Raw genomic sequence first — 26,589 nt, forward strand, 5'->3', positions numbered from 1 at the left:
AACCGAGAGAATCCGGTAATTATTCAAAATAAAAGATTTTTCAAAATAAAAGCTCGTTCAGACTCAGACAATAAATAAAACGGAAATAATAATTATTTCTTGTGCGGTCTGGAACCAAATGATCCACGGATTGGGGACCACTGGTCTAGGGGTCCCCTGTGTTGCTCTACAGTTCCTGACACACAGTTCCCAGTGTCACAAATTGTGGTCTGCCAGTCAGGTCCGTCACGAAGTGAGTGTTCACCTTCATGGCTTTGAGCTCTTCTCCCAACAGCAGAGGCTGTACGGCGTGAACAGCACTGGAGAAATCAGAGAGCACGATCGTCTCTGATCCATGTACAGGTGGGAATCAGACCAGTGTAGCAGGTAAATCATAACATCATCCATCTCAAAGATCTCCTAGACCAGGGGTCTAGGTCAAGGTCTGTTGCGGCTCCTGAAAAAATTCACGAGTGTCTAATCAAAATGTATTTTATTTTAGTTTGTTCGTTTTTAAACAAACATCGCGCGCGCTCACAGATGACATCTTACGATCTGGTGTGAAGACGAAGGTGACGGCGCACAGCCCTGATGTGCAGACGCTGTGCGCTGAGGTTCAGGAGCAGAAATCACATCACCCAAGTTTGATAAATATTTTAATTGCTTATTATTTTGCATATATTCATATTCTTTCATTGTTCCGTGAAATAGTCCGTTTATTATTCAGGCTGACTGCACGCGCCAGTAAATGGATGATGGCACGCAGAGAGAGGTGGTTTGCTGCCGGTGGAGAATGTTTTTCATCAATACAAGAAGGACTCAAATAGACACTGAGTGTTTTACTTGAAAGTAACCTTCACCCCAGCGTCATGTTTTTTGGAGTTCAAAATGTTTGTTGCGTGCAGAAATGTCATTTTGTTTTCTCTGCAGTCGTTCATTGATTTCATGAATGCAGCACATTATAGGCTGGTTTGTTGGTACATAGCATAATGAGCGAATGGGCTGAAGTTTACACGGCCTCTTGGATTTGATTGACAGTTGCTTCACCTTTGCTTCCCCGATTCTATCTTATGTCTGAAGCAATATTTTGGAAAGCGTTATCTCAAACTGATTATTATCACAGACAGCACTATGCAACTGTGGCAGCTTCTGGGAAGACGTTTCCAGCTGCTTGTCAGATAAATGAGAACATTTTAACTGACTTTGTGAACTCTTGATCCATCACATCCACGCAGCTTATCTGAACCGGACAACCACATCTTTGACAAGCTAAAGGGCCGCAGCTAACCTCCATATTTTCACTGTGTCGCTCTTGGATTTGCATTTAGCTGCCATCTCTTTAGTGTGTCTGACAGAGATACTGATCTGTCGCTGAACCTGAACATACACCAAACAAATCATAAAATAATGAACCACTAAATCCAGTGTGTGATTGGAAAAGAAAGAGCATTCTAGGTAGTACATTGCTCTTTATAGCATCGATGCGGTTGTACAGGTTCATTGGTAATAAGGACCAGCAGTTTAAATCTTTTTTAATGTCCAGTGATAAAGGGTTATAATTATATTCATAGATGGCAGATAGATCTTTAGGTATTTTTACTCCTAGGCAAGCCCGTTGACAGGGGGGGACAACCGGGTATGTTGTCCCGGGCCTCAGGACCATAGGGGCCCCTGAATGACCTTTAATTTATTTTACTTTACATTCACATAATTCTTTTTAATTAAATCATTGCCTGATGAACGCTCTGTTCTCGCGCCTCTGCGCTGGCTTGGGGTCGTCTCCATAGGAACTGTCACGAGGCATATGGTAATTAGTAACATTGGACAAATGAAACTGACAAGAAAACAGTGGATTTCTAATCGATGATCATAACATAACTTTTGGATCGTGCCATTATCCAGACAGACGGTCCTCAGCTGTCTGTCAGTGATAGTTCTTCCAAAAAGGAGGGAAGATGGCGGAGTGAGTGGCAGCACCGTGCAGGCTCTTGCGAATATTTCTTTTTAAGTCCTTCATTTGTGAACTTTGGCTGCAGTAACCCGACTACTCACAAGTGCATCGAATTTAGCAAGAAAAGAAAGGAAGAAGAAGGAAGTAAAGGCTATAAACATAATAGTTTAACTTTGGTTTTTTTGAGAGGGCTTGCTGTTAACATGACTGACCACGAATACTGTAACCTAAAGGCTCTTCCAGAGGCGTGTGATGATGGCGACATTGAAGATATTGAAATTGATGAAGCGACTCCCAAGGAACAGAGAATAAACCTGTCCCACACGCCAATAAAGAGCCCGAATCCCAAGAAACCGAGACAGCACAAAGAAAAGGAGGAAGAAAGCACCAGTGCTGCAATTCTTCACGCAGTACAAGCTTTGGCACGGAAGATGGACGAACAGACTGAACCTCTGAAAAGTTTCGTCAGGCGTATCGAAGCCAATACAACATCAACAAGGGAAAACAAAGAGGAGATCGCTGTGTTGCAAAAAAAAGTAAGTGATCTACAGAAAGTAAACAAACAGCTCAAAAATGAATGTACAGAGCAAGCTCGCTACAAACGCAGATGGAATTTGAGGTTGACGGGTCTTCCTGAGAAGGAGGGAGAAGACACCAGGGAGATGGTTATCGGGATACTCACGAGGGTTGTTCCTGTGTCAGTGGAGCAGCTGCGACAGTCCGTGGATACTGTCCATCGTCTAGGAAGAAAGGAAAGCCCTGCTACCTCCAATGGTACTCCGCGGGCAATCATTATCCAGTTTGGGATGAGAACTGTCCGGGATGACGTCTGGAAAAGGTCGAGAGATGCGAGGGTCTGCAGCGAGATGCATATACGTTTTCGTGAGGATTTTTCCAAGGAGGACCGGGAGGCTCGGAACAAACTGTGGCCGCTGGTACAGGACGCCAGAGGAAGGGGAAAGAGAGCCTTCCTGAAGGAAGGATACGCGCTAATTGAAAACAAAAGAGTGGACGCTGAGTAAAGGGGTTTGTTGAGGCTGATTTGCTCTAAACAGGTATCTTGAAGTTTTGTACTGTTCTTTTTTTTCTTTGTACCAGAATTAAAGGGCTACTGCACTTTATGTAAAGTTTAAGGGACTTGTTTACTCATTCCTGCGCACCACTAGGATATTGCGCTTTTTTCTAAGTTTACTTCTAGTTCAATATGTTGTCTTTTATATCTTTAAATGTGAGGGGGTTAAGAAATAATATTAAACGCAAGGCTACTTTTCTTTTTTGTAAGGAACAAAGGGCTAATGTATTTTTTTGCAAGAAACCCATTCCCTTGAGGCAGATACAAAATTTTGGAAACTACAATGGGGAGACTCCATTTTCTTTAGTCATGGTACATCACATTCTGCTGGAGTTATGATTTTGTTTAACAGGTGTTATGGAAGGGTAATTGATCATAAAAGTGATTTAAAGGGACACTGGCTAATGGTGGCTTTTGAGATTAATGGTATAAATTATGTTTTGGTATGTGTGTATGGATATAACCGAATTGTACAAGACAAAGGATTCCTTCTAGCCCTGAGTAAACTATTAGAGGAATGGAAAGTATCGTATGCAACTGACAAGGTAATAGTGGGAGGTGATTTTAATTTGGCACCAGATCTTTGGTTGGATCGTCTTCCGTCTAAGGGTCAATTTCATGATTATAATGATACTATAATTGATTTTGTCACAAAAACTACATTGACTGATTACTGGAGAATGAAAAATCCTACTACACAGTATACTTGGTTTAATGCTTCTAATAATGGCCAATGCTCAAGAATAGATTATTGGCTAATCTCATATAATCTAATGATGTTTCTAAGTGTGAAATCTCAGATTCACCTTTAACTGATCACTGTGTCGTTTCGCTGTGTCTCTCCTTATCAAAAAATGGTTTTCTTCAAAACTCTATCTGGAAATTTAATAATACTCTTTTGGAAAATACAGATTTTTGTAGAGAAATCAAACAGCTCACTGAAGAAATTGTAGGACTTGAAATGTCTGCTTCTAGTAAATGGGAGTGGTTTAAATTTAAAACTAGGCAGGTGGCACTCAAGATAAGTAAAGTGTCCTCTAAAGCTAAAAAACAGAAGCAAGAAAACATTATGCAGGAAATCAACAAATTATGCTGTCGAACAGATTTAACAATGGAGGAACATTCTAAATTGAACAGTCTCCAATCCCAACTTGATAATTTGTATTTAGAAAAGGCAAGGGGAGCATTCATTCGATCGAGAGCTCGTTGGATTGAGGAAGGGGAAAAAAATTCATTGTACTTCTTTAATTTGGAAAAGCAGCGACAGACAAAGAAAAAAATTCATAGGTTGCTTATTAACGATGTTATTAATGAAGATCAGGACCACATAAATGAGGAAATCCCAAATTTTCATAGTAATTTGTATAAATCTAATTTTTCTAAAGAAAACTGTTTTCAGTTTTTAAATAACATTAGAGAGCATAATAAGGTATTAGATGATGATTTTAAAAGATATATGGAGGATAAGCTTGAAATTGAAGAGCTTGACAAAGCAGTGTCGCAGATGTCAAATGGAAAGTCACCAGGACTTGATGGTCTAACCGTAGAATTTTATAAATTTTTTTGGAAAGACATAAGAGAGTTGCTCTACAGTGCCTTTGTAGAATGCATTTCATCCAATAATCTTTCTCCCTCAATTAAACAGGGTCTTATCTCTTTAATCCCCAAACCCAACAAAGACGTTCTTTCATTGGGCAATTGGAGACCAATAACCCTATTGTGCAACGACTACAAATTATTGGCACATGTTTATGCAAACCGATTAAATGAGGGTTTAAAGCAAATAGTAGATGAATGTCAATCAGCCTTTATAAAAGGTAGAAGTATACATAATCATACCAGGCTAATATTAGATATGCTTGATTATAGAGACCTTATTGATAATGATAGTTTGGTGCTATTTTTGGATTTCTATAAGGCTTTTGATACTGTTGAACATTGCTTTTTACTGGAAGCGTTGCACTTTATAGGTTTCGGATAAAATTTTTGTAACATTGTTAAGATGTTTTATACTGACATTTATAGTTCTGTTTCCTTGAACCCTGGAATGACCCCGAGGTTCAGGGTGCTACGCGGGATTAGGCAAGGCTGCCCTATCTCTCCGAAATTGTTTATTTTGACCACTCATCTGTTAGCAATGCTCATCAAAAATAATCGTGAAATAGTAGCATCAACGATAAGGAATTTAAAATTAGTCAATTTGCGGATGACACAGCCATCTTTTTAAAAAACAAGTGCATGGTTGAGAAGGCCCTTGATAATATTTCTATGTTTTCTAAAGCTTCAGGGCTATCCCTAAATATTAAAAAATGTGAGCTACTTCCTATTCACGCATGTGCAAATTCTAGCATTGCTTCAATTAAAGTTTCATATGAAGTAAAGTATCTTGGAATACTGATATCCAAAAATGTTATCAGAAGAGAAGATGTAAATATAGCTAATCGCTTAATAGACATGAAGAGATCTTTAAGCCGCTGGTTAACCAGGGATCTTACAATCTTTGGTAGAGTCATGTTGTCAAAAGCAGAGGGTATATCTAAACTAATTTATCCATGTCACTCCCTGTATGTCTCTTCGAACAATATTAAAAAAGCCAATTCTATTATTTTCCAGTTTTTATGGAAAAATAAAACCCATTATATTAAAAGATCACAGTTAGTCAAAGATTATGAGAATGTGGGTGTCAGGGCCTTAGATTTTGATTTAATGGTTGGAACTCTTAAGATTAAGTGGTTGAAAGCATATTTGTTACAATCCATGTGGTTTCACATTCCTAGATCTGTTTTTCAAAAAATGGGAGGGCTTGATTTCCTTTTAAAATGTGATTTTGATGTATACAAGGTTCCTGTTAAGCTTTCTAATTTCCACAAGCAAATTCTACAATTTGGGAAAATGGTATTTACTCATAATTTCTCCCCTCATGGATCTATTATATGGAATAACAGAGTAATCGCCATAAATAGGAAATTGATTTTCAAAAGAGATTGGTATGAGACAGGTATTTTGTTTGTAAAGGATGTAATGGATTCTGATGGAAGACTTCTGGACTACAGGGCTTGGTTAGAAAAATATGATATAAATTGTACTCAAAGAGAATATAATCAAATATGTAAAGCAATTCCCTTACCGCTGATTCAATTAATACAGAATGTCCTACTATTACTACTATACTACTCGAATGTGGAACCGGTACTACCAAAATTGATGATTAATGATTGCAACTTAAGTGATAAAAAATGTAATAACAAAGTGATTAGCGGTGCTCTGAAATCTATAATATTCTATGATTATAACAGAGGAATTACTGCTCAAGTGTCTGATAAGGTGACTGTGCCTATGATGGAAAAAGCACACTCTAAGTACATTAAGTGGCCCATCTCCCCAAAGATTAAAGAAACCCACTTTCAGATACTCCACAAGGTCTACCCGGTTGCAGAATTTTTAAAAAACAGATTTAAGTTTGAAGTTGACCTGTGTACCTTCTGTAATTCAGCAGATGAAACTTTAGAGCATATGTTTTTCTCTTGCTCTGTGTCCAGAAGTTTCTGGTTAGAAATAAAAAATTGGCTATCACTTAGAATAAGTGATGTCCCAGATTTTGAATCTTCTCACATACTCCTTTATGTAGATAATTTAAATGCAAATATCTCTGATATGATAAATCTAATCATTTTAATGGGTAAATATCATATTCACTGTGCGAAGTGGAGAAATAGCAAACCCTCCTTTCTCTGGTTTATTAATGACTTTAAGCTGTTTTTTCTGTCCCTTAAAAAACTGCACTCCAGCAAAATAGCTAGAAAGATCTGTAGAGATATATCAGAATTCTTGCTTTTTTGATTCAAAGACCTTGCTATTTTATTTATTTGTCTTTGATGATGTGTAATCATCTTGTAATGATGTGTTACTGTGTTTTTTTTCTGGTTGTTCCTTGCATCAGAAACCCCCATCCCTTTTCTTTTCTTTTTTTTCCTTCCGTTTTGGCAACATGTTTTTTGCACTAAATGTTCAAATCCTTACAAGAGAATGTATGTCTTTATGTTCCAATTGTATTGTAATAATAATAATAATAAAAAAAAGATAGTTCTTCCTGTTCTTGTAGCCCCGCCCACCTTGGGCGGGGCGCTTGTTTTATTATTTTGATTGGTCAGCTGCGACACATTTCCCGTTTCAAATTGTGTTTCGACCGGAACCAGTAGAAGTGAAAGAAATCCGTGCATGAAGAAAACAGTTCAAATCAAGCTGAAGTCCAGAAAGCTTCCACTGTTTGACAACATAGACAAAGCAGATTTCGGTTGGATTCTGATAACTTAGTCATTAACCATGAAAGGAACAGCAAAAAGCAAGGTAAGACCGAAGTCAGACGTGACACAATAACTGTAACTAACCACATTAGCTGGTCGTCATCGGCATTTCATCTGTAGGAGTTGCTTCACAAGGACATTAGGAGAGATCTTGTACTGTTTTGAATATGGATGACATGCTGCTACGCTGCTGTTTGCGTGGATACATGCGACACAGCAGCTGTGTTAGCGGTGGATTTACTGACTGCGTGACGGTGCTCAGCTGAAGTCTCACATTGAACCTAACTTGGTAATTTGCACATTTTGTATTCTTGTGTCTAGATTTGTACTAAGAAGATCATGAATTGGCTGATTGTTAGTGCGTAATACTGATAGAAATGCCAGTTCAGATTGGGATGTAGGGTTTACGTAAAGGCTGTAACCTCCTCAATAATTAGCTTTCTATCAGGTGCTTACTCCCCACAGCCTGGTATGGAATAAAATAAATACTGTGTCTGTAAAATAGTTGATCCAGTTTATGAATATTATAAATGTCCATTGGACATTTTTAGACAAATGCTAATATATCCATACTAGTGGCATAATATGCAGCACAGACACTATTCAAGTAGTTTAGGAAGTTCTCAGAGACATTTGGGGATTTAAGAATTCATCATCAGTTCCAGGATGTAGGGTAACTAATACAAAATGTCATTTCCTAAATTAGTATATTCATGCCACAGCACTAGTAATGACATGGACTATCTTACTGACAAAGAATTAAGCATTTTCAGATGTGTCAGCACTACAGCCCTATGAAAGAAATATGTGTGTTGGTTGACTGGCAGGTGGTGACATCAGGGAGGCTGACAGGAAGAGCCAAAGTGCAACTGGCCAGGAGACGGTGAGTACAACAGCCTTTATTTGCTTTTTTTAACCCTTTGCTGTACACTTTTAAACAATAAATTCCTGTTAGCACTCTCCTGACTCATGCTGTGCTGTGTTCCTCTAACGTGTTTTAGAGTGACTTCAAATCCAAGACCAGCAGCAAGCCCCGAGCCAGCCTACTCTCTGTACAGTACAGATTCTGAAGACCAGGTAGTGTCTTTACCATCAGTACAAAAGATATGAGAGGAGATTTTGAGCGGAATAATGATGCAGATGAACACAGGTGCAGTACACAACACAGAAGAACGCAACATGTGAAACAAAGGGGCATTCAGTGGAGTGACACTGATGGTGTGTTACAGGAATAACTGATTTTTGAAAAGGCTTGACAGAAATTCTCACACAGCATCACAGATTATACAATCTGATTGACATTCTTTGAAGAGGTCAGGCCTAACATAACAGCTTTCCATGAAAGTTTCATAGCTTGCATACTTCTATATATACACAGTATATCTATCATTCATTCACTCACTATCCAAAATAAATGGAGCCTTGAAAATCAGGCTCAGACATCATATTTGGTCAGTGTCTGGGTCAAAGTGTCTGTTCAGTATAATGCTCACGGCTGTGTTCTATCTTCTCAGGTCACTTCTCTCCATAAGGGTCTGGACCGGTGTGCTGCCTTGCTCAGTGGCATCCTTCAGGCTGAGAAAGCAGGTTTGATGAGTTTCCTAACATGATGGCCATCAAAAGAACAGCTAGTTGTTTGTTACAAGTAATCCTGAAATACCAAGTTGATCAGCTGATCAGCTGCAAAAACACCAAGCATCCTCTGTTTCCTGCATCTCCATTCTTAAGATTTGCTGCTTTTCTTTGTTTTATATCTATTCTATATCATTTTTATCTTTCAGGCTTAGACCGTTGGCTTGACAAACAGACTAAATGCTTAATTGATGAGTTGAAATAATAATACATGAATTGATACAATTGATGTTGTTACTTTGACAGTCTCATATGATTTATATCTTATTCTATCACAATGACACACATGAAGAAGCCTCGCCAAGCTTTCCTAGAGCAGTGAAGGGTGGCGGAGCAGCCAAATCAAGACCATCTGCTTCACTGAGGCAGAAGACCATCAAGAAACTGCCTACACTGGCAGGTAGGTGTGTGAGGCTTAGTTTGGAGCATTTGACATTGTGAGAAGGACTTCACACAGCTTCAAATGATCCAGGGTGATGCAACCAGTCCAAGACTCACTTTCATTATCATCTCTGATGTACACAGAGTAAAAAATCACAATATCACCAAAATAGTGATTGGGGAATGAAGCCTGAAGCACTGGAACTTTCTTTTTCTGCTGAGAGAAAAAAAAAGAAGCTTCAGGGCTTCAAACTAAGCAGTAGAGTGACATCTGCTGGTTTGAAAATGTATAATAGCCCCTCAGGATTGGAGTTGAAGCACTACAGTCCCACTTGTTATTTATTAAATCTGTAATTATTGTGATCAGAACTGCTGTAATATATGTTGTAGTTATCATGCAATTTGTAACACTAAATCAATAAGCTTTGTATGTCATCAGTCACGCTCTAACACAGTGAGTTTTACAAGTGTGAAACAAGCTTCAGAGCTTCAGTTTCATACGCCATCACTACAACTAAGCAATGCAACAAATACCGAAATTCAGTCGAACCAGTAGAAATTCATTCAGCTCTAACAGAGATAGTCACTTATTCTTTCAACCTGCAGAGGTCATTTTGCCGGCACTTCAGCACCTGTGCTTGTGTTCAACCACAAGTCCGCAACAGCCAGCCAGCCAGCTCTGCTTGGCATCACATCCCCCAAACTCCCTCTGCCATAGATATTATGTCCCACACAAAGTTGTAGTTGTACAGCTCAGCCTTTTCTGTTGTAAAGACCTGCAGTTTTTCTCAAAGTGTCTTCCAACACTGCCGGCTGGACAGATCCTGTTTGTCCAATAGTGTGCTCACACTCCAAATGGCTGTCTTCAATCAATCACATATCTGATGATTTAAATGTCAGCTTTGCCCATTTCAGACTGCATTTTATTTAAGCAAAGTTCCTTAACGACTGCTCATCAGCTTATGTTAGATGTTGTGATTAATACGGCCGTTTCTACACATTTTGGTGCCAGACTCACTCTCAGCTTCTGATTTGTGTCATACCGTTTACATCAGCTGTCAGTTAGTACCTTCACATGAACACTAGTCCCTGTTCTATCCTGGGAGTCACAGAGAGTCAGTCAATAATGCAGACATCAGTCTTACAGGCAGGATTGATAGTGGTTGTGGGACAAGGTGGGTGCAGTAAAAAATTTAAAGGTGTATGTGCTTGCTCAATCATCAGTGATGGTGTTCAGTGAGATTACAACTGCCTAATTTCCCCCTTCATCTCCAGCTCCAGACCAGAAGAGGTGTCAGTCAGTCCAGTGTGGACCAGGAAGGACAACTCCAAGATCAACACCTCAGTCTGCTGTTCCAGCTGCACACTCGGGAGTTAAGCTCCATCCACCTCAGAAACAACCTCAAAACCTGCTGCAGCCTCTTTCTCACAGCCAAACACTCTCCTCCACCACCCCTCCACCTCAGTCCCAGCTCACCATCCCACCATCCCAGACCTCCATCCCTCCACCCCACCCCTCCCCTCACTCAGGCCGGATGCCTCTCCCCAAGACTGACTGCCATCTTGCTTCTGAAGCCCCACACATACACCGTAAGGCAGAGTGTGAGGAGGACTTCGTCCCTGTGAGAGACATCAATAACCAAAGCACTGCTACAGACATACACCCAGCTGTCAGACAGAAACACTCACACACACACAGCTGCACCTTGAAAATGTCAAACATGCAGCTAGAGCCTGGACAGCTTGATGGACCTCAGGACACACCCAGCAGGGAGGACTGCAGGGCGGAGAGAGAAGAGAACATGAAGACTGTTCAGTATCTGCTGGGAGAACTCAAGGTTCTGATCAATGGGCAAGGTAAGCTGAGTCTATGAACACAGTATCTGTCCTGTGGCTGTTCTCACTGTCTTTCCACCCAGGCAAAGCAGAGTAGGTACACTCGCTTTTCAGTGTTGCATGAATTTGTTGCAAGTCCAAGTGTTCACAATCCTGATTGTAGATTGGGCCCTCACAGACATCTGCCAGACACACGGTCAGTGATTCTGGTTTTACTTTCTCTGACTGTGTGGAAGGATGAACAAAGCATGAATGGCATTGACTCTTACAGGTAAAACATGAGACTCGTACAGGCTGGAACAGGAATTTGGTGTATACATAAAAAATATTTGTTATAATTATGGCATTGAAGTTTGTATTAAGAGAGGAAGTCTGCAGAAAAAGTGCCGTGGAAAGCTTGTATTGTGGATTTGCACAGTGTTGCTCTCTTTTTGACTCTGCTTGGGCAGTGACGTCCAGACATACCTCTCCTGTGGAACATGTTGATTAGTGTAGTCCTTGTGTCTGTGTGTCTGTGTGTCTGTGTGCAGGCAGTGTAGCAGAGCGGTTGCTGAGTATTCTGGAGCAGACTGTGTCCTCACCACTGATGAATGTCGGTAGCTCAAACATCCAGACTGAACCAGACCTGCACAGCCAGAACTCTCAGCTCCACAGGTAACACACACACAAACACACACACACTGACCCTCATTATCAGATATTTGTCATTACTCCATATGTGTTGCCTGGGCCCAGATTAATACGCCCACTCCACCGACCTGACTGATTCACCTGGCATCATAATGTGAAACAGCGGTTTCTCGTCTGAAAAAGCGGATGATCCATTGAACGCCGCGGGTGAGACTAACGATTAGCCATTGAGCACCTCGGGTGAGACTAACATCGTTTCGTGCTGTTGTCGAGCATTGTCGAGCTGTGTGCTGGAACCAAGGAGGAGTAATAACAATGGTGACCAATGTAGACCAGGTATACGCTCCTGTCGAGGCTGTTCTTCATCCAACATCTGCTCAGCTCTGCTTCACTCTTACAAAGCCATGGGAAAACCAGTTGGCATGGCGATGCATCAGTGTTGACATAAAATGATGTTAGATTCAGGCAGATGCGTTGGCCTCTAGTGATTGGTTAGGGAAAATTGAATCCCCCTCCCCCACAGAAATTGGTTACAGTAACATTTTTTTATACTTCATACACTTAGAACGAGTTGACAAGTCTGCACTAACCGTGTGTGTGTGTGTGTGTGTGTGTGTGTGTGTGTGTGTGTGTGTGTGTGTGTGTCTCCCCCAGGCGTGTGAGGATTCTGCACCAGCAGTTGAAGGAGAGCGAGGAGGCAGAGAGGCAACATACACTTTGTGACTCTGAAGGTAAAATGTTTGTGCGCGCGCGCGCGCAGGGCTGAGCAGAATGAGGGTATGACGTTGCACAGAGTGTAGCTGCTTCATACACTTTTATTTGCCTGTTTATTGCTTCTCACTCTTTCGTTGATATCATGAATCCACCAAATACATGTAGGTGTATGTGTGCCTTTCACCCTCTGTTCACATTCAGGACTAAAGGGATATGAATCATTTTAAACCTTTGTCTTTTCACAGTGCTGACTCTGCAGGAGGAGCTCACTACAGCTCAGTCCCGAATGCAGGAACTCCAGGATGACCTTACCGGACTGCAGAAAGCCCTTCAGGACACTCAGAGCCAGCTCAGAGACAGAGAGGCAAAGAATGCACTTATCAAGAAAGGTCAGATTACTGAGATCTGTGATCATGCAACATACAGTCTGCTGCTGTAATTACTCCTCACAGGGCGAGGTTCACCACTTTGTGAAGCACACGGTTGTATGAACGATGTTATTACGTGGAGTCAGGAACACTTTAAAACCGTTGTTCACAGCTCATTTTCATATGACTGCATTCTGTTTTGATTGACGTTTTACACAGTGTTCCAACTTTTTAGGAATCAGGCTCGAAGTTTGTTAAAAAAAGCTGCTAATAATATATCAGCTGATTTCAATAACAATAAGCAAACATTTTCATTCAGGTTCTTTCACTTTGCTCATTGAAGAAAGATGAAAATATGTAGTGATTAGAGCATTTTACAGATGTGATAACTAGACCTGACACTAACAACAAATACAACATCTGAAACTACAATGACAAGTAACAGAGTTATAAAAATAACCAACCAAAATGAAAATGATAATAGAGTATACTGATTTATGATAGACATTAAATAAAGTAGTGTGTGTTGTGGACAGGTCTGTAAATGACTTCATACCTGTGTGTCTGTCTGTCTGTGTAGACTTGGAGACCACTAGAATCAGGCTGCTGGACAGTGAGACAGAGAAGAATCAGTTGGCTTTACTCGCCCAGCAAAGGCTGGAAGAGATTGGGCGTCTTAAGAGGTAGGTGTTTCTGTTATGTATGGAGGGGGGATAAGAGAGAATAAAAGTGCTAAAGCCTTGATGTGAGTAATGCAAAATATTAGTGCTGAAAATTCTGAGAGCTACTTAACCACAACAATGCTCTCTATTGAGGAAATGTGAGGCTAGGACCTCATTGTGAGAAATTCACCGTTAAGATCACTCATTTCTCTTCTTCTCTGTCCCTTTCAGGACTCTCCAGAGTTGGAATTCATCAGATTGTCCTACAGTGGTTGACAGCTCAGTGTCAGACACTCAGTTTGACCAACAGCAGCACAGACGGGATCCGACAGAGCAACCCACTGACCGCATCACCCAGTACCTGATGTCTCTGGGTCAGCCGGAGCCCACACACACTCAGCATGTGTGTGTGGCTGCAGAAAGAGAAGGAAACGTACTAGAGCACAAGAAACTGACCTCAGTCCAGCCGAGCGACACATTATCACATCCTGATGTCAGAGCGCAGCAGGGTGACAAACCTGCGGAGACTTCAGCCCATCAGCAAAACCCTCTTCCTGACCAGTCACAGTGTTTGGATAAAGACCAGTCGTCATGGCAACGGCTGGAGAAGGAGCAAGGGCGACTGCTGAACTCCACACTGTCCCAGTGTGACGTGGAGTCCGTGTGGTCTGATTGGAGTACAAGGTCAGGGTCGACCTTTGACACCAGGGACGAGGCAGCGTTTAGAGATGGCCTATCAGCTCTGGATGCTAGCATAGCCAGTCTGCAGAAAACTATTAAACTGGATCTAGGGAGGTGATACTCCACTCCACTTTCCAGCTTTTATATAAGCTGTGTTGTAATATATGTGTGCCTATTGCCATTTTCATTATGTAATAAGTGATATTTTGACTGGAATAAAGCATTTTTTAAACTTTGTTTTGGGTTGTGATGGCTTTACTTGCAATTGAGATAGGACAGGCTAATTACTAGCCTGGTTTGTTCCCACTGCTCCTGGATGTTTTTTTTTTTACTTTACTTTTTACTTTTTCTCTTTTGCTGAAATTCAGAATTCATGCAGCACTACATTAACACATTCAACTGCAACACACAAAGACTACTTAAAGTGGATCTGTGCAAGAATAAGGGGAAAAAGGAAGATTACAACAAAACTTAAGAAGTTCCTCCACTCTTGGTATTAAAATGGTGACTGGGTCACTAAAATTAGTAACTAAATGTTTGTGTGAAAGGGTTGGCTTCCTGTCATGCATACTTGTGATTTTACTGTATTTGTCTAGAGATTGCTGCCTCAACCCCAATAAAACACAGATAAATGGAATAAAGTTTGTTTCTGAAGTATGTTGACATACAGAACAATGGATTTTTGTGCAGAAGTTTTTTTTTGTATTTAATTACTTCACAGATATGTTGCTTTCAATGAAATGAAAGGAAATATTGGAAACAAAATATGTTTTCTGCATGATCAGACATATTTTCCAAAAAATGTCCAATATTTCACACGTTTGCCAGGAGCATGACTGTATACACATACCATATTGTTTCTCTCTCTCTATATATATATATATATATATGTATATAATGTATATATATATATATACATTATGTATACACACACACATATATATATGTATATATACATTTATATACATATATATATATATATATATATATATATATCTTGAGAGACCCCTGCACATTTCATCCAGGGCTGCACTCAACAAGGAGTAACCAAGGCCTATAATGAAAAGTACACCATCCCCACTGTAAAGCATGAAGGTGGATCTCTGCTGTTTTTTTTTTTTTGGGGGGGGGGCTGTAGCAGCATAATGAATTTAGTCTGAATTGATGGAAAGATGAATGCAGCATGTTATCAGAAAACACTGGAGGACAATTTGCATTCAGCAGCACAGAAGTTGCTTATGAGATGCACTTGGACTCTCTAACATGACAATGATCCAAAACAAAAAGTCGACCCTTCAGCGGCTACCGTTGAAAAAAAGTGAAGGTCATGGAAAGGCCATCACAGTCTCCTGACCTCAGTATCATAGAACCACTTTGAGGAGATGTCAAACGTGCAGTTAACACAGGACAACAGCTCTCTAAAACAGTTTCACTGACGATTTACTGCAGGACTGTTGCAGTGGATGACATTAGTTTTAGCTAGGTGTACCTAACAAACTGCCAACTGAGTGTATTATGGAAAGTCCATTCTAGACCTGTTTTGTCAAGATGGATCAGAACAGTTTCCCATGGACTTTGTGGTGAGAAGCTGTCCATCACATGTACGAAGCTATATGTTTATACTGAAACATTCTACCCCGAGACACCACGTTTCTTCTGGTGGCATCATTCCATCATATGGAAATGTTCCACTGACATATTTGGTGTCTTTGGAAATAGTAAAAATGGTTTGATTTAAACAAAAAAAAAAAGACTCATCACTTTGTACAATTTTTACAAAACTGCAGAACATGTTTTAATAGGAAAAGGAGCAAAACCAGAACAAGTATAAAAACAGATGTCCAAGCCAGCAGGGCCTGGCTGGTCCAAGTCAGTTTTTGGCACACAGTGTACATTCCCACACTGCTGACAGCGTTTACAAAAAGAGGCAGCATGTCTTCAGCACACTGACGACAACTCAGATTCCAGTTCATCCAACAGTTTTACGCTGTGTGAAACATAAAACAGAATGTGATAGTTTGCTAATTCTTGTCAAATATACTCAATTGAAACCACTACAATATATTGAATCTTTTACCTCATCAAAATCATTCAAAGCACCTGTTTGGAACATTCCACAGGCATCATTGATAGCAGGTGATAGCATCATGATTGACAGTGAATGATACTGCACATTCAGTTTTTATTCACTCAGCGCTGCAACTTTTTTTGGAATCAGGGTTGTACAAGTCCCAACAGTCCAAAAAGCTGGTAAAAATGCTCTATAAGATTACAGTACAGCTCTGAATAACAACCCTCATCTGCTCTAAAACTAATTATTTCAAACTAAAAGCAACAAAAACAGAAATCCATAATATATTCCCTTTGGTAGATCAAGGCTAACATGGCATTTTGGGTGTCAGTGCATTTGCTCCTCCCTACAGGAGGATGGTAGATCAGGCCACATTCAGAGAGGAAAGCCTCCACCAACAAACATTTCAACTGCTGTCCACACACAAAACACCACATTACACAACCTGACAGCCCTTAATAATGCACACCAGCCAGCAGTAGCAGTCAATTAACAGAAAGATCAGTGTTGTAAATACAGAAATACGTACTTTGCAGGAAATAATGTGAGTGTCTCTGTAAGTGTCTCTTTACACCCGTCATCAGTGAGGATGTATGGAGATTAGGAGTTCACCCCAGACGTTCGAGGATGTAACAGAACATTATACAGTATGTAAGCTGGAAAAACGTTCTTTTACAATGACTAGCTGGGATGTTTCTGGCTGACTGGTGAGTGAAGAATTCAAGTCCAGCCAGCAAACCTATCAACACATTACTTTCAGAGCCAACGAGTCCCAAAACTGATCTTCATTCGAAATAAAACTAAAATACTGCAGCCTTTTTAGGAGCAGTCTGACATTTTAAGAAAATTTTGCTGTGCTACTCAGAGTCAGATTAGATCGATATTAGTTTCATATCAATAGTAGCACTTTCAGTATGGAGATATTAGGGCTGTAGGGCTGGAGTGTGTTTAGCCTAACTTAGCACAAAGACTTCAAACAGGGCTAAACTGCCTAGCTCAGAGGACGGCAACCTTTACCGCTCAAAGAGCCAGCGTCTGCACAGCAGGGGTGTATGCCGTCACCTTCATCTTTACACAGGGTCGTAAGCTGTCGTCCGTGAGGCGTGCGCAATGTTTGTTTCAAAAACAAACAAACTAGAATAAAACACATTTTAATTAAATAATCATTAATTATTTGCAGAAGCCACAGGGAGCCGCTTCAGAGGGATAAAAGAGCCGCATGTGGATCAGAAGCTGCGGGTTGCCGACCCCTGGCCTAGCTCTATTTAAAGTAAAAAATGATACCTTCTAACAGCTACAAAGCCATCCCATTTATTGTTTACAACCATGACATGAAGATGCCTTCCAACTGTAACTTGGCATGATTTCTCTTTCAGTGAAGCCTGGCTAGATGATCCAATATGGGATAGAGGTGTGGATGGCCTCCCTGACCTCCAGCCAGCTCCATCCGCTGATAAAGGCTGTGAGATAGATATAGATTTGGGTTGGGAATATGTCATTAAGCTAGATTAAACATCTCCTGGATGTCTATGGTAGTAAATCTGTGTTTAGCAGCAAATAATTATTTCCCGAAATGCCAGATTGTTCTTAAAGCATACCAGCGGTTAATCCTCCCCTGTCTCCAGGAGCCTGGCTGTGAAGTGCTACCCTCTGTCTTTATGAACCGTGGTAGAGGTGGATGGTGCTGGCCACAGCCGGCTTGTATCGGTGCTCAGCTTGGATGCTGCTGCTGCAGTCGAGGCAGCTGCTGTCACTCAGCTCCTCCGCCGTGTCTCCAAAGCCATGGTAGTGTCCGTAATGCAGGAAGTCCCCGTAGTCTGCTCCCATCGGCCCCCACCAGGCCGGCCGGTGGGACACGCAGCTGCTGGGGCTGCCCGTCAGATGCAGCGAGCCACACATGTCAGCGAACGAGCGCTGAGCAGGAGCCGCTGCCTGCTGACTGGCCGGAGGGGAGGACGGTGAGGAGAGGCCTTTGGGTGGCTCCGGGTCAGCGCAAGGCAGTGAGTGATGAAGACCATTGGTGGTGGCTTTGGTGAAATCTGCTTTTATAAAAAAAAAGTTTTAAAGTTAATCTCTTCATAGGCAGATCATTCAACATTGTGATCTCCACATAACACTTTGTTTAATCTGCAAAAAAGCTTGTGTCCCACCTGAGTTGAGCTCCACGTTCATGCTCTCCAACTCCTCACCTTCACTGCTCTGCATCTGCATCAGCACATCTTCTTCTGTTTACAGAACAGACTTGTTAGCACAGGGGTTGTTAATCTGTATTTGATTTTCTTACTATGAGTGATGTCTTACTATCAGCTCTCCTGGCTTTCTTCATGTGACCAGTGTCCACGCCGGTCAGCAGCCTCTTTCTACTGGTCAGGTCCTGACCACACAGGGCGCTGTTTCCATTCTGCACTCCGTTCACGTGGAGTCCATTGAGCTGCAGCAGGTGCTTCTGGGTTTTGGAGATGTAGGAGAAACAGTCATGGAAGCCATGAGTGTGGGCCAGGTCTGCTGCTGTCTGCCCACTGGCATTCCTTAAACTGAACAAGAAGAGCACAGGGTGAGACAACCTGCTTCCTGTCCAGTCCTGTTACCTGAAATGTTACATAATCCTAGTTCTACCTCATTTACATAAAATGAAATGCCTCCCAACTCGCCTCTAAAATGATCTAATTTAGATATTATTTCTTTCTTTCAATACCAGACAAAATGAAAGAAACAAGAAACAAGAAAGAAACAGCATGTAAATTCTAATGCAGGCCTACACAGAGTATTCAAGCTCTCAGGTTTAATTGCTCATTTGGCATCAGAGGCCAACTTTTAGTGAAATACCAACACGTGATGATCACTGGGGCTCTCGTTAGTAATCTCTGAATGCTCACAGTGCAATGCTTTCTGTGTTTCTGAGGATAACCCTGAATAGAGAAGGAATATCAAACTCGTAAGTGAGGTTTAGTTATTTCTAGACATCCCTGTGTTGTTGAAAGTGTGACATAGTTCTTAACTGGAGCCCTCAACCACAACCTCAACCAGAGCCAAAGTGAAAAGCCGTACAGTGAAGAGCCCAAGTTGTGTCCTAACCTTCAGTTCTCAGTGAATGTTACCACAGAAGGATTTTCACTGTTAACAGCTGAAACATGACTGTCCATATTATAAGGTTATCTGCTGACATACACACAGCTTTGATATATCTATAACAAGCTGATATGGGCTGTGTTGGCCGATATTATTTGAGGTTTTTATTATTTGAGCTCCTACACTTTTTCACTGGTATCTTCCATTCCTATTTTGAGCATCCCTCTTGACTTCAGGATTAGTATGATTACCAAAAAAAAATTTAAGGTCAGTTCACTAGCTTTTCCTGAGCTTTCAACCACATCTGGTCTGTTTTGGGCATATGGTCTTCAACAGTGGATTAAGTTTTGTTCAGTTGTCATGGCAATAGGTCAGACGTTATCACGTGAGATGTGGCTCTGTGGCAGGTACTGCAGGTAGAGCGGTCGGCGGTTCGATCCCCGGCCTCGGCAGCCTACATGTCCAAGTATTCCAAATTGTGAGTGTGTTAATGCTCATAACACTCCAGACAACATCTGAGCCAGCTCCATTAGCTGCTGAACATAGTGAGATGCAGATGAAAGCTCAGAAAAAGCTAGTAGACAGACTTCTGAGTTCACGCTTTCCATCACTCTTCAGCACATGAACATCAGAACATGTGAGAATTCTGAGTCTGAAGAAGTGTGCAGAAAACCTGTATTAACAAGCATCAACATCAGATCATGATGTTCAGTTTTAGTGAAGCATTTCACTTTATTCAGCTCCTGACATGCTTTGATCGATTCCTCAATGTCACTATCTACTCTGCTTCTTTCCCTCCTCTACGGCACAACAATCTTCCAGCTGAGGCTGAGCTTCCTGGAGCATCTGTAGTGACTTCTGAGACATGCCCAGTAAGCTTAGTTGTAAGCTACGTATGTAGGTCTAGATATGGCTACTATCATCAGGGCTTTCTTGCCAGTTTGAACACCTGTAAGATGCTCGCTGATGCACATGTGGCAGACTGTTCCCTCTTTCTTGCATTACTCAAAATCGTGTTCAAATTCAACAGCTGTAGAACATCAGGACGTGCAGGGTGTCTCATGGTTATCCCCTCTTTTCATAATACAGCATAAAAAAAACAAATGGAAATATTGAGCTGAATAATGAAAATGTCAGAAACAATCGAACACTGGACACTTAAAGTTTCAACACGCCCTCTCCGTTGTCGCTGACTGCGAAGTTCCCTGAGGCTGAAAAGCGCCTGTGTATTTGTGTGTGACACTGATTCTGTGCCCAAATCTAAATCATTTGATTTGGATGAAATTTGATGAAATGCACATTATGTTTAAGAATGATAATTTTGTAATAGAGCTATACAATTATGAATTCTTAGATCTATTGGAATTCAATACGTTTCCATATCTGTCTCCTATTTGTCACTGAGCCACACATGAATAGAAACACATGAACCTTTTTGTATACAGTAATGTCAACACTCTCATTCACTATCTCTATCATATAACATGAGAGCATTTTTACCTGCACAGTGGTTGAAGAAAATAAAACACACACAAATAAAAAATATTTTACATCTCCTTTAAATCAACTGGTTTGGAAGAGAGTGCACAATGAAACATCTGGAGTATCTGAACACGTCCTGGAATGTGGGAGGAAATGATCAATTGCACTACATTTCTTGGGTAAGATAATTCCACCTGTCTTCAGTGTAGTTATCTATTTTGAGCAATGTCACATTGTGCAAAGGATTTCTGCAGCAGCGCTACGATGGATAAAATATAGGAGGAGAGACACATCCTCAACTCCCATCATCCATCTGTTCTGCTCCCATGTTTTGAAACTGCAGCAAAAAACAAGCTTGGCCAGAGTGCTGACACTAATTTTTTAACCCAATTGTAAAATGGTCTTTACTATAAATACTAAAGCACACACACCAACTCGGTATCTACATGTATATGTCTGAAGCCACTTTCAACATTGGCATCAGCCAGCGTATGCCACTGTCATTTGTGAGTAGTTGGTTAGTAGACGGGTTCATAGCAGCAGTCACATATAAGACAACCTTTAATTGCCTCTCACTCTCCTATGATTGTTCATTTTAAATGAATATATAGCTGAATACACAGCAGAGCTTTGGTCATTAAAGGATAACTTTCATTTTTTACAACCTGGACCTTATAATGAGCCGGTGGTCAGCTAGTTTAGCTGTAGTTTGGCACAGCTATGGTTCGTTATTGTGTATTCGTAGCCGACCACCGCAGACTCAGCTGTGTTGTGACTGGCTGCTCGCAGCGCCCGGCGTTCAGTAATGACATCATCCACGTCAGAGGTAGTTGTCTAGAGACGCCGGATATCGATAACATGCCACCACGGGCTCAGAGGGGAATAGCACCAGCATATCATAACAAAATATTGGAATATGAACGAGTTTCGCCGCAGATTATGCGTTATATAGAGGCTGCGCATGGATGCCCTGAGTACTCGCATTATACGGATATACGCCGCTCCTCTGGGGCTCATTTCTTCAAAACGACTCCAGATGCCACCAAAGTTGTCTGGGTTAGCAAATGGGTGTATTTAATGCTACAAATAAGGTCCAGGTTGTAAAAAAACGAAAGTTATCCTTTAACCTTAATTTATCTAGATTTTGTCAGTTGACTGATTATAAAATAATGACTTTACCACTGCAGCACAGCAGCTTGGGAATGACAGCTGTTATGTAGTCCTTATAGGCCACAAAATAAATTAAATAGCTTTTCTTTCCTCGTTCAGTTGTCTGACAACAGAAACAGGAAAATATATGAATGAGAACAACTGTCGTGAATTCGGCGGCATTAAAACACAGTATATGTGATTACAGAAAGCAGGAGGACACTGATCGGAGGTGAGCATATAGCTACTCAGTCACATGTAGGTGCTGCGTGGCAGCAAATTGTCCTTTAACTTTTTCTGTGATCACGCATTTTAAATGGCGATATAACCGATGATACAGCACAGCTGTTGTCATTAACCTGCATTTATGCTGATTTTGCCAGACGTCGCAACCATAAAAAATGATTAGGTCAGCCGTCCGTCTGTCCCGCTCCTTACCAGTTGTTGGTTGTGAAGCAGTTTTGTTGTTTGCCAACTGAAAGAGGGCAAAGAAGAAGAGATTTAGCTGTTTTTAAGTCATTCAGGTGTTTCACTATGGACAGAGGTCTCTACAAAAAATGACATGGAAATGCCAACGTGGACACAAATCATTTCACATGAAAATGGTGTGTTAAATTCAGACGGCTTCATGTTGGCGTAGTGTCAGTCAGAATTTTGATGCAGACTCTCTTGGGCCTCCAAAAACACAAAAAAAGTGCATGTGGTCGTGTCTCACAGTGAGGTACGGCTAACGATAACCAATAATTTAACATCTTTTGGGGACAGCCCAAAATCACACAGTGTGTTTAGGCCTTAAGGCAGATTACATCTCAGTACTTCAATTCAAGGAAATACCACTTGATTGAACAAAATGATTTGTTTAGTTAACAAGTGACCTGCGCCCACACCTGATTTTTGACTTGAGAAAACAAGACTTAACGAAACAATCATAGAATGGATCAAATGCAATCTTGAAAGTTATGATTCTCACATAGAGAAGCTCAGGATAAGTTACAAATCATTGGAGAGGAGTTCATCACTGCTCCAAATCGCCAAATCTCCTCCCAGCTCCACATTCTTACTTTGACCCATTCAGGTTTTAAAGACACAAACTAAATCTGGACATGTATCTTTAAGAGTCGCCATGTTGTGAAATGGTTTAAACTAAATTGGTAAAAAATCTGACTGAGAGAGATGAAAGTAAAGAAGTGCAGCCTGTTCCCTCCCAAACAGCTGGGATGGGTTGCACCAACTAGTCTTTACTAAGCCTTGTCCTAACTGCTTGGTCAGTTTTTGTTAAGACCAGTCTTTAGAATGGACTTCATGTTGGTTGCACCAACCAAACTAAGCCTAGTCTTAACAACGCCCAGTGCCAGTCCTCGCGATGCGTGCAATGGCTATTGCCTAGCAATCACCCACTGTCACGCTAAATGTCTGCTCACTGCAAACCAAATATAAAGGACATATAAAGAAGGGCGCATTTCTCCACGCTGGTCAACAAATGATTCTGCTCCTATGCTCTTTTCTAATCACACATAGAGCTGATCCTTCTAATAGCTTCATGAATTTATCACGTAAAGCTTTTTATGTGAGCTTTTTAAAGTAGTTAAAAGGACGCCTTATATGACGATCTGCGAGGAGGGGCTTCTCTTCTGCATGTGCGCATCTGCTCGTCTCTCTGACTCATTTTAGACAACTATGTGGAATAAGTAAATACTACTTGTAGTTGCAAAGTCTATATATGACAGATGCCATTGTCAATACAATGTTGATCCAACTGTGTTGTTTAAAGTCCTTACTACAGAATCGGCCAACATTTTGACTTTACACATGCTCGTGATTAGGCATAAGATTTACGCCTGGTCTTATTAAGAAGACGGCTTAAGCCTAGATGGTGCAACCACAACGTAAAGTTACAACCGACTTTGATTAAGACAGGGTGTAAGCCCTGTTGGTGCAACCAGCCCCTGACGTGACAATAGCGATACACTGAGACTTAACAACAACAGAAAATATACCACAGCAGCAGAGCATCTACAATGTTCGGATATAGGTCAGCATTTAAAAGAAAGTAAAGAAATGCATAGGACTGGTGACCTGACCCAGGTTTTATCACCTTTAGAATTCTGATCAAACTATGCAGAACATACAGAAAGGGAAGTTGTCATTATTATTACCAAACCAGGTGAGAAGATTTGGCCTGTGTGACTCAAAGAGAACTTGAGCTGTAGTTGTTGCTGTGCCTCACACTCGGCATGACAGAGCTGCTGTGTTGCTGCGCAAAGGTCAGACTGCAGGATACTCACTGTGGTTTAGCACCTGCTATCAACAGGACCTGGATACACTCCAAGCTACCTGACCGAGCTGCCTTGTGGATGGGAGCTTCACCTACAAAATCCTGCAGACACAATACAGGTGAAATGAAGGCTATTAAAACTGAAAATCTGAGAACAGAGACAAGGATCTTGTAAGTCAGTTTGTGTGCAGATATAAGTGAATTCATGTAAATATAATAACTTTATGTTCCATACCCATAAAGAGCAAAGGCAAAATATATTCTAGGTGACATCCAATATTATCCAGTGGTATTACATTTATATTTATCCACAAACACATTCACTCTAGTACAGTACTTAAGCACAATTTTCAGGTACTTCAATATTACTGTTACTTTATACTTCAACAACATTTATTGGGGGATATGGTTTTTAAAAACCATTAATGAGCAAATACAAATTGCATGAAACTCCTTAAATAAGTATATAAAATACTTAAAATAGCTCCATCTTTACCAGCGACAATTAACATAATAACACTGATGATTTTACTGTAAAACCTTGGAGTGGATATAAGAATGTAAGTATTTAAGCACAAGCATTTAAGTGTGGGATTGCTTCACAAATTTGATTATTTTCTCAGATAACTGTACATTCTTACTTTGAAATAAAGGGAACAAAATGGAAAAAGTAAAAAAGGAATTGGTCTTTTGATAGATTGAAACCCTGCCAGAGACACAAAAGGAGATGTGCAGTGGGGATTGTGACTGATGATGTTGCCCTGGAAAACCGAGACAGACCAAGCTTACCTCTACTTAACCATTCCATATACTAGACATGCATTGATTCATTTACACTTGTGTTTATCAGATATTCAATAACCTTGTCTCTCAATTCAAAATAAGATTCAAATATGACACATATAAAAGTAATTGCATAACGTTACACTGCTGCTGCTGGGTGGTGTTGGAAGACTGACCTGTCTGTTGACATCAGCTCCAGCCTGAGTCAGCCACAGCACACAGTGGGGATGTCCTCCAAACGCTGCAGTGTGTGTTGGTGTCTGGTTGAAGCGGCTGGTCAGCGTATTCACCTCACAACCCATCTGCACCAGTTGCATCACACACTCCAGCTGTGTGCACAGAAACACAGAACACACGCCATTCATAAGGAAAGTGTTACAATAGGATGGTGGTCTCTGTTACATACAGTTAAATTGAAATTATTTTTACAGCTGTAAGGACTAGGGTTGCAGTCGTATACTGGTTTCATGGCATACTATGGACCACCCGGTAAGGACACTGTTAGCATGTTAGCAACTAAACCTTAAGATTATCACGTCATAAAACAGACATCAAGTCTTCCTGTTTTCCTAGAGCTGTTTTGGCGCCTGCATATCCATTGGCCCCAGTGGAACCAATGAAAATGCGGAAACCCACTAGATTATTATTTTTTTTTTTTAGAGCACGAAAACTTTATTGTACAGTAACATAGAGACACAGCTGTCTTACAGTACCGCATACAACACTCGCATAAGAGAAACGGCGGAGATTTCTAGTTCAGCAGGCTTAACTAACAGCGCGTTATTTCCATTAAATATAAACCTTTTGAAATGTTTCATGGTAGTGAGTGAACATTTAGCGAAACCGTGATTCAAGTTTACTGCATTCAAATTAAGTATTAAGAAAGTTATGCAGGATGAGTGTCTTCGCAAAATACAACACATCCTTGACATTTCTACCCGTTGGTTTTTAATAGCGTTAGCTCGCTATGTGTTTTAACCTAGCAAGTAATTTAATCCCTAACGTTACCTGTCCGTAGTGAGCAGCCCAATGCATGGGGGTCCATCCGTAGCAAGAGTCCTCAACGGTCAGATAAGCCTGGTCTGAGAGCTGCTGTAACAGCCGCACCAGAGCGTCAATATCTCCATCCCGACAGGCGCGGTGGATGGGAAAACGGCTGATAAACACCTCATCACTGGGTAAATCGGATTGTAGTCCCACAGACATGAGTGAACTTTCAAGGTGTTTCAATGTGTCCTGGATCCACAGAGCAGATTAAAAAAGGTTCATGCACAAAGGAAGAGTTAAGCTTCTCTGACCGGTTAGAGAATCACAAAACCAGGACTGGAATTTGGCTGCGACTGGCGTGCACATCGAGGCCATTTCCGCCATTCTAGACGGTTTCGGCTAAACACCGGTCAGGAACAGCGTCCGCCGCTGTGCCACCTAGAGGTCGGAGGGAAACTGAAATGAACGCCATACTCACAAGTGAGGAATATTATACTACATTATGTATAAAATTATATCGGACAATATTAATTAATATTCAGTAATTCATATTAATTGGGCAG

General features: G+C 41.0%; 2 protein-coding genes across 4 annotated transcripts; one reads left to right on the plus strand and one right to left on the minus strand.

Moving 5' to 3' along the window:
• Positions 1-7,204: 7,204 nt before the first annotated feature.
• ccdc14 (coiled-coil domain containing 14) lies at positions 7,205-14,482 on the plus strand. The gene is made up of 11 exons (XM_041966364.1): positions 7,205-7,349; positions 8,134-8,189; positions 8,308-8,383; positions 8,821-8,893; positions 9,231-9,338; positions 10,595-11,176; positions 11,686-11,809; positions 12,440-12,516; positions 12,745-12,888; positions 13,448-13,550; positions 13,761-14,482. Exons 1-11 carry the CDS (start codon positions 7,326-7,328, stop codon positions 14,326-14,328), a joined length of 1,935 nt encoding a protein of 644 aa, XP_041822298.1. The 5' UTR covers positions 7,205-7,325; the 3' UTR covers positions 14,329-14,482.
• A 1,504-nt stretch (positions 14,483-15,986) lies between these two features.
• LOC121627568 (ankyrin repeat domain-containing protein 10-like) lies at positions 15,987-26,299 on the minus strand. 3 transcript variants are annotated; one of them, XR_006008055.1, is made up of 7 exons: positions 26,048-26,299; positions 25,216-25,368; positions 24,267-24,358; positions 18,583-18,815; positions 18,432-18,506; positions 17,880-18,320; positions 15,987-17,741 (listed from the first exon to the last, which is right to left on the minus strand). XR_006008055.1 is itself a non-coding variant. In XM_041966520.1 (6 exons), exons 1-6 carry the CDS (start codon positions 26,243-26,245, stop codon positions 17,938-17,940), a joined length of 1,134 nt encoding a protein of 377 aa, XP_041822454.1. In that variant the 5' UTR covers positions 26,246-26,299; the 3' UTR covers positions 15,987-17,937. The 3 variants fall into 3 exon arrangements, 2 of the variants coding, with proteins under 2 accessions (XP_041822454.1, XP_041822455.1); XM_041966520.1 differs by having other exon boundaries at positions 15,987-18,320; XM_041966521.1 differs by lacking the exon at positions 26,048-26,299 and adding an exon at positions 25,469-25,566 and having other exon boundaries at positions 15,987-18,320.
• Between the last annotated feature and the right edge of the window lie 290 nt (positions 26,300-26,589).

This window comes from Chelmon rostratus, chromosome 24, assembly GCF_017976325.1.
Source record: "Chelmon rostratus isolate fCheRos1 chromosome 24, fCheRos1.pri, whole genome shotgun sequence".
NCBI lineage: Eukaryota > Metazoa > Chordata > Actinopteri > Chaetodontiformes > Chaetodontidae > Chelmon > Chelmon rostratus.